The sequence below is a fragment of the Onychomys torridus genome, chromosome 1 (genome assembly GCF_903995425.1).
Source record: "Onychomys torridus chromosome 1, mOncTor1.1, whole genome shotgun sequence".
Classification (NCBI taxonomy): Eukaryota; Metazoa; Chordata; class Mammalia; order Rodentia; family Cricetidae; genus Onychomys; species Onychomys torridus.
In genome coordinates this window covers 3,793,503-3,802,153 of record NC_050443.1, presented here as the reverse complement: position 1 = coordinate 3,802,153, position 8,651 = coordinate 3,793,503, and the positions used below count along the sequence as shown (strand labels likewise).

Genomic DNA, 8,651 nt, shown 5'->3' with positions numbered 1-8,651 from the left:
TTCAGAGGAACAGTCAGGTCTTCATCCATCAGCTAAAAATCAGCCACCCTATACATAGATGTCACATTCAATGTCAATTTCAGAAAAGTGCTAAGCTGTGAAACAGACATTTCCTTGGGATAAAGAAATCATTGTGCTAAGAGGAAAGATGCTGCATTTAAGGAATGCTAAATTATGTTCCTATGTTCATTGTTCATCTGTTCATATGTACTACTATGTTATCATTGCTATAATGTTGACCAAGGAAGATGCAGCTGTATCACGAATACACTTCCATCATGAGGTGAAGGAAAGTACATGAAGTCCAAAATAATAGTCTGTGTTGTCTATGCAGTGTTCTCCAGGACAAGCTCCTGTACTGTGATACAGTAGTGTCTGCCCTCATAGAAGTCTTCCTTTATGCTCAGACAATTGAGAAGGGTTTTGAAGGCAGCAGTGTTCCTCCTGGTCATCACTCCAGTCTGCACAGAAGACCTCTCCATGCCCTCTCAGAGTAAAGCTCTAAAAACCAATGAGGAATTGGCTCTCCAGATGTTTGTGCTTTTCCAAGTTGGGATTGGGACTGTGGCCAACATTTTTCTGTTTGCCCATAATATTTCTTCCAAATTTGCTGGCTCTCGACTGAGGCCCACACAGGTTATTGTCACCAACTTGGCTGTGACCAATGCCTTCCTTCTCCTCGTCACTGTATTTCCAAGCAACATCATGGTTTTTGTTCCCAGGAGTCCTCCAAGTAACCTACGATGCAAAATTGTGTTCTTCATTCGCCTGGTGGCTCGAAGCACAAACATGTGCTCCACCTGTGCCCTGAGCATCCATCAGTTTGTCACTCTTGTTCCTGGTCACTGGGGTAGGCTGATGCTCCGAGGAAGAACCCCTGATGTCCTGAGTTATTCTTGTTACAGTTGTTGGTTGTTCAGTGTCTTAAATAATGTCTACATTCCAATGAAAGTCAGTGGTCCACAGACAATAGGCAATGACACCAACAATAACAGCAAGTTTCTCTGTTCCACATCTGGTTTCAGTGTAGGCATCGTCTTCTTGCATTTTGCCCATGATGCCACATTCATCAGCATCATGGCCTGGACCAGTGTCTCCATGGTGATTCTCCTCTATAGACATCACCAGCGAACACAGCACATTGTCACTTCCACTCAGAACCACAGAGGCCATGCTGAGACCAGAGCAGCTCAAACCGTCCTGATAGTGGTGGTCACATTTGTTGCCCTGTACCTCCTAAATTTTATTTGTATCATCTTTCACACTGTTTTAACAGATTGGGGTCTCTTGTTGAGGCATGTAGGTGAAGCTTTGACTGCAGGCTTCCCCACTATTTCTCCATTCCTGTTGATCTTTAGGGATCCTAAGGATCCTTGTTCTGTACTCTTCAACTGCTGAAAACCACAATCGAATGGCCATATACAGAAAACAGCTTTACCAACAGCCATAAACACTCTATAGTAAATAATGTTTTGAAAAATCTGTCTTTACAAAATGGGCATTGTTACTCACTACTGACTTCCCAGCACTGGGAATGTTAATCCAGGGGAACTGCAATGTAATCAATGGTATATCCTGGAGCTATGGAGCGAGATACTGGACAACCTCTGATACAGAGCTCAGTTTCACATATTTAGCTTGTCATGTGAAGAGTTTATACAAATGTTATCTCATGTAAACAAAGCTAATAACCTTATGTCTTGGCGTATTGTTGTCAATGGACAGATGTAAATTTTAAGTTGAAAACAGAGATTTGTGCTTATCTTGCACACATTCAAGGTCCCTGAACAATAAATATATGTTCTCCTAGTCTTTTGTATCTTTGTTTCCCATGTATTTATCTGAAATGACACCATGTTGGATAGGGAGAGGATTGTGCATTGAAAGGTTGCTTCTCATACATTCATTTAAAGGTTCTTTAATTTTCCCTAAGGAAATGTTGCTGTGGGTATGAACAACAGTAAAGATGTGGAAGCTTCATTTCTGGGATTTATGACATGAGTTTTTACACTTCATCACTGAAAATAAAAATTAAGACCTGGTTTCCTATGAAATCTTATAGGACTTCATCTTTCCCTGATTATTCTCTCTCCTCCTGATAGTGTATTCTATGGTCTGATTTCAGCGCACTTTATACTTCTTAATGGTACAGTTTTAAATTATTGGTGAGTCTTTTGGGAATTGAGTGTGACCCACAGAATAATCATTTTCTAGTTAGACCAAGTGTCATCTAGTTAGATCAATATCTTCATTGTATATTTTGAGAATGATGTAATAGTGCCTTGAGACAGGGGGAGGGACTTTGACCTGCCTACAATGACTGGACCTAGCTCTGTTGACTATCCATGGGAAGCCTCACCTTTTTTTAAGAGGGAATGTGGGTGGGTGGGTGAAAGAAGGCTGTAGGGCTGGGGAGGGGAGGAAGACTGGGATCTGTGATTGGTATGTAAAAATGAATAAATCTTTATTTAAAAAACAAGAAAAATACTGTGAGAATGTCAAACCTGAAATAAAATAAACTGCAAATAATTAAAAAAATAAAGAATGAATGATAAATCTTTCTCACCTCCAATATACTACATGCTGCTGTAGGATTCTCTCAGCAGCAACAACCATGAACAGACAAGGAAGAGTGCATCTCCACCCTGAAGATCATATGCACTGTATGGTGTCATTCACCTGTTGGCTATATAAGGATTATAGATAGCACTCTCTGTCCTCTGTCTGTCTGTCTCTCTCCCTCCACCACCCCCGTGTGTGTGAGGGGGGGTTTAAATCTTTTGCTAAAGCATAAGAAATCTTAGTGATTCTCATGTGATTTGTGTCTAGCTTGTCATCCTGGAATCAAGCCATGTCTTCGGTCCAGCATCCACTATGAGTCCCTATGCCTAGTGGGAATATTTCCTGGACTACACAAGGCAGAAAATATTGTTGTCTGACATTGTTGTAATTGAGGTCTGCTGGGTAACATCTAAAGCCTTTCAATTTTATAATATGCATTCTAGGAATGTTAATGTGTTTCATTATTATCTGTATGCTGCTTTGGATTAAACTTTCTTTTTCATTTAACTTGGTAATTTTATCATTTTTCTTCATGTGAAGGAATGATATTTAATGAAAAGGAAACAGGACATAGAAAAAAGATAATGCTGGAAAAGTATAAGAAAGGATATATTTTAGCAAAGAAGGATTTGTGTACAAAGATTAAGATGAAGATTGTTTTCCCAGCATCAGTTAGAAAGCTGGAAATCCTTACCAGGACTAAGTACAGCATGAATTGAATGTGAAAGGTAAGATGTCCATATGGCACCTGTGATCTTGACTTTCTAAACTCAAAGTATGGTACACTAAAATCATTGGAGTTCTCTGAGAGCAATGATCCGCCATTGGTAAGTTTTTCAAGTTCTGCTTTAAAGGAACCAAAAGCCATCCAGTCAGTGTATTAAAAAGTGTTTGCTTCTGCCCCAACTCTATATAAATATTATGTAGGAGAGAACAATATCAGACTTGGCTGGAGATATGGCTGAGCAGTTCAGAGAGTTGTTTTTCTTACAGAAGACCAAAGTTCGGTTCAGAGGACCTATGTGACGGCTCACAGCCATCTGTGGTTCCAGTTCCAGGGATTCATTGTCTTCTTTTGGCCACTCAGGGTACTAGGCATGCATGTGGTATATTAGTCTAGGATGGCATCCATGGTCTCTTAGTGTCTGCATTATATCTGTCCTGGACCTTCTGGCTTTCAAAGTCTCCATCGAGAAATTGGGTGTTATTCTGATGGGTTTGCCTTTATAAGTCACTTGGCCTTTTTCCTTTGCTGCCCTTAATATTATTTTGTTATTCTGTACATTTAGTTGTTTAATTATTATGTGGCAAGGGGAATTTATTGGGGGGTCTAGTCTGTTTGGTGTTCTATAAGCTTCTTGTATCTTCATAGGCATTTCCTTCTTTAAGTTGGGAAAGTTTTCTTCTATGATCTTGTTAAATATATTTTCTGAGCCTTTGAGTTATTATTCTTCTCCTTCCTCTATCCCTATTATTCATAGGTTTGGTCTTTTCATGGTGTCCTAAATTTCTTGGACGTTATGGGTCATGACTTTGTTGGTTTTAGTGTTTTCTTTGACTGATGAATCTATTTCTTCTACCGTATCTTCAACACCAGAGATCCTCTCTTCCATCTCTTGCATTCTGTTGGTTATATTTGCCTCTGAATTTCCTGTTTGTTCACTCAGATTTTCTATTTCCAGCATTCCTTCTGCTAGTGTCTTCTTCATTTTTCTATTTCCCTCTTCAGGTCTTGGATTGTCTCCCTTGCTTTTTCATGATTTTCTTTCAAGTACTTATTGTTTTCTTCTGCTTTAATTGTCCTTTCCTCTTGTTTTTTATAGTGTTCTTCCCATTTATTGTTTGTCTGTTCCTCTACTTTATTTTTGGTTTCTTCTATATAAGCCTCTAGCCTCTTCATGATGTTACTTATAAGGTTGTTTTCTTCTTCTTCTTCCATTCCGTGATGTTGAGGTCTAGATGTTGGAGAAGGGCTAGGTTCTGGTGATGCTGTATTGTTCTTTATTTTGTTGTATGTACTTCTGCCTTGACGTCTGCCCATCTCCTCTTGGGTTTGTTTTTGGTCTTATCAATGTACTTGGTCTAGAGAGAGCTGACAGATTTAGGGAGCCTCTCTCTGGTCCAGATGGAAGCTCTGGTCCAGATGAGAGTGCTGGCAGGATAGGAGCTAGGGGGTTGGACTCTGAGTCTCAGGAAGTCCCTGGGGTCTCCTTATTTTGTCCAGATGGGAGCTCCTCTGGTCTCTGGTCCAGATAGGAGTTCCTCTGGTCTCTGGTCTAGATGGGAGTTGCAGGGCAGGATGGAAGCTTGGTGCTGGTCTCTGAGTCTCAGGAAGTGGCTAGGGTATCTGGCAGATGGGTTTGGGGGCAGGGTGTGGAGATTGCAGTGTCTGCCTGCAGTCTTGAAAATGGGGAGCCTTCCCGCAGGGCCCGCCCATTGGCAGAAAACTGGGGCCAAGTTGTTCAGGTCCTCCCTGGAGTGGCCTATGTCCAGCAGTGAGACCCAAGGCCAGTTACCTCTCTGGCTATAACCCCAGGCACTCACCTCTGGTACAGATGGGAGTTCTGGGGTGGACGGGAGCTGGGGGTTGGCCTCTGAGTCTCAGGAAACTGCTGGGGTCTCAGGCAAATGGGTGTGGGGGCAGCGTGTGGAGACTGCAGTGTCTGCCTGCAGTCTTGGAAAAGGGGCACCTTCCCTCAGGGCCTGCCAATGGCAGGAAACTGGGGCCAAGTTGGTCAGGTCCTCAAGGTATGCCCTGTGTCTAGTGGTGGGACCCAAGGGCAGTTGCCTCTCTGGCTATTTCCTGAATTCTTAAAACTGGTATTTAACATTACAACAATGTTTTGTGCCTATTTTATAAACTTTACAGTGCAATATGTGTTCCTTTCTGATGTAAACCAAAGGTGTATTTCTCAAGATTCTGCTACTGTCAGCAACATTGATGGAGGATCTTTTATACATTTGTAATAGATAGAAATAAACCAGATTGCAGTCTTTGTTTTGTGTTTTTCTTTCTTCTTCTTCTTCTTGTTTTTTTTTTTTTTTAATTTAAACCAATGTACCAAGTTTCTGGTTAAGATTGTATAGTATAAGTTAATCATAATTACATTCTATTAACCAATATGAGTATTTCTTATGCATATAATTACAATGAAATAAAGTTTTAAAAAGCAAAAGAAGAAGAAGAAGAAGAAGAAGAAGATGAAGAAGAAGAAGAAGAAGAAGAAGAAGAAGAAGAAGAAGAAGAAGAAGAAGAAGGAAAAAGAAATTGCATATAGAGAGAAATGACCTCAGGATGATATTCCAAACATGTAAGTATTCAATTTATTTAAACGAAAGTTTTAAAACCATAAAGGCAGGCCTGGTGGATCACACCTTTTATCATAGCACTCAAAAGGCAATGGCTATTGGATTTCTGATTTTGATGCCAGGATGGTCTACAGAGAAAGTTCCACATAGTACAAGCTTAGGCAATGAAAGAAACCATTGAAAACAGAAAGCTGATGAAGATGTAATTGAAAGACCTCTGAATTCAAGGCCAGCCTTGTATACAGAGCAAGTTTCAATACCACAAGGATTAAGGAATTAAGGAAGTTATAGAAAACAGAAAGCTGACATGGTTCTGGCTTTAGAGTCAATAACATAAGAAAGGGGTTATGGAATCTCCTCCCTATGACTAAGAAAAGCTGTTGATGTCTGGTATTATAAAGGGCTGTCCCTGCATGGAGGCTCAGAGAGACCATTGTGTGGTGCTCAGAAGGTGAAGTGTGGATTGCCTTGGAACCTCAAGAGGTTAGAGATGCTGTAAATGTGGGAACCTGCTGATGAAAGCTGCCTACAGTGAGGGAAAACAGACTAGGAGAGAGTTGTGTGTTGTAGTCAACATAGCTGAAAGGAATTTGATAGCTAATGAGCATTTTGACATGGAAATGCAGAGTGTGGAGTTCTCACAGGTGGGTTTTTTCCCAGTGTTACTACACAATCCTCCCTTTTCTCCACATTGGAACAGAAATTTATATACTTGCCATTATATGTTGGAAGTAAGTGATCTGTTTTTTATTTTTAATCTCCAGGTGAAGTATGTAATCGGTTTTTTATTTTGAATATCTGGGTGAATAAAGTTAAGAGATTGCATGGAAAAAAAAAGAAAAGAAAAGCATGACGAGTTGCCAGTGGAATCTGTGCTAGAGGTACCCCACAATGAGGAAGTCAATCCCTCTGGGCCTGCCCCACCAGTTATTCTACTAAGCCTGCCTTCTGTGGGCCAGAGAGAAAACAACCCTTGTGTCCTGAGGGCAGGCTTTATGGTGTATGCATGTCATGTTCTCACCCATCCAACTGTTACTGGTTCTTATAATCCTCCTACTCTATTTGTTCTTTATGGTTTTCTTTCTCTCTCTCTTGCAGTGGTTTCCATGAAATTAGAAATGATATTGAGATTGTGACAATGTCAGGAGTTAAATCTGTTATGCAGGTGATGGGAAAAACCCAGAAGGCTGGTGGCAGAAAACTGTAGATGGAGTGACCTATAGATAGGATAGAATACAAGTGTTGTCTAGAACTAGTTAGAAGACAACTGGATGAATTACAGAGAGATGAAGAAAGACTTAAGATGGGAGGAATCTGGCAGTCTGGTACTTTAAACCCTTGCTTGTACTTCTGTGCTTCCTGAGAAACCACAAGCAGATGACCTCTGGGGTGATTACCTCAGGTGTTCTGATAATTATTAACCTGAGAAAGAACAAGCTGGTATGCTTTGGCTTTCTTCCTGGGAACTTCTATGTGCAATAAAGGGGCACAGGATATACTTGGTTGATTTCCAAAAAGAACTTTTGAAGTTGTTGTGAAGAACCCGATCACCTGTTGAAATGTATCATCCCCTATTTCCTTGTATTATTACAATAAAAGACTGGGGTTGAGTCAGATAGAGAGAAGAGGAAGAAGATGTTCATCTCTAGTTCTGATAAGACTCATCAGCTTGCACCAACTTATGAGTCAGAGTCTTTTCTTATGCCTCCCAGAAATCCCTGCCCTTTGAGATGCTTGAAACTGCTGAGGCTGGTCCCTAGCAGAGATGCTCACAGATATGAAGGCCAGCTCCTGAACACTTACTGAAGAAGCAAAGCTCTTATTTATTCTCCATTTTAAGATCTTCTCTTCCCTGAGACAGTTCCAAGGAAATTCTTACCTCTCCAATATTTTCCATGGAACATTATGCAGATGACTGAATGAACACAGGATACCAGTGCTCATAAAAAGGACTGTTTACTAGACTAACATCCTCAGAGAGTGTATTACTTTGTCATTTGTTGTGTCAGTAACAGTGTTTGCAAGGAGACTTTGGGATACCTCCAATAAAGGAGAAAAAAAATTGGTCCTGAGAGCAAATCACAATTTTTACCTTGTTAGTGATAATGTTTATAACTTGGTTTGATTCTAAGGAGTAGCTGTCAGATGTTAGAAAATGTTTACCTTGTTTTCTTTGGGAGCATCAAAGTTTTCAATTTGTGTTGTCATCAGGTATGGAGAGGTGCAGTCCAGTGTAGATCAAGGGGTTTGTTGAATGAGTTTTCAATGGGGAATATTGTACACTAGTTTCACATTTTCAAAATAATACTGGCATGAAGTCCTTCAAAAAGATCATCAAAATTTAATCAGGAGTCTGATATTTTTCCCTCTGTGAACCAACAAGTGTTGGGAAAGAGCCATGAACTTGAGGTAAGCCAGAACAGAGATGAGTCACACAGCCCCATGGTGGGGAGTGGGCCTTGAAGAAATATTAAAGAATAAAAACCACTGTGGCAATCATGCTTAGAGCAGAAAAAGAAGGAAGGGTAATTCAGAGCAGCATGGCTGTGCTCTGTAAGAGCCTTGCTAGGATGTGGGAATATAGGAAGGAAAAGAACAATATTTCATCAAAGTGAAATTTTTTTTTAACAAATCTTTCCTTCAGCATGGCTTAAGGTGAGCCCATCTTTAAGGGTGGTCCTTCCTCTTGAGGCATAATCTCCTGGCCAGGTGATTGGCTCTTGTGATGTGAATGTTGAATCTCCAGTCAAGCCAGACATTCCACTCTGTTGGATACAATG

General features: G+C 40.5%; 1 protein-coding gene across 1 annotated transcript; it reads left to right on the top strand.

The window, feature by feature from the left end:
- The first annotated feature begins 441 nt into the window (after positions 1–441).
- On the top strand, positions 442–1,398 carry LOC118591430 (vomeronasal type-1 receptor 4-like). Its single transcript, XM_036199746.1, has one exon. The coding sequence runs from the start codon at positions 481–483 to the stop codon at positions 1,396–1,398; it is 918 nt and encodes a 305-aa protein (XP_036055639.1). The 5' UTR covers positions 442–480.
- Positions 1,399–8,651: the final 7,253 nt, after the last annotated feature.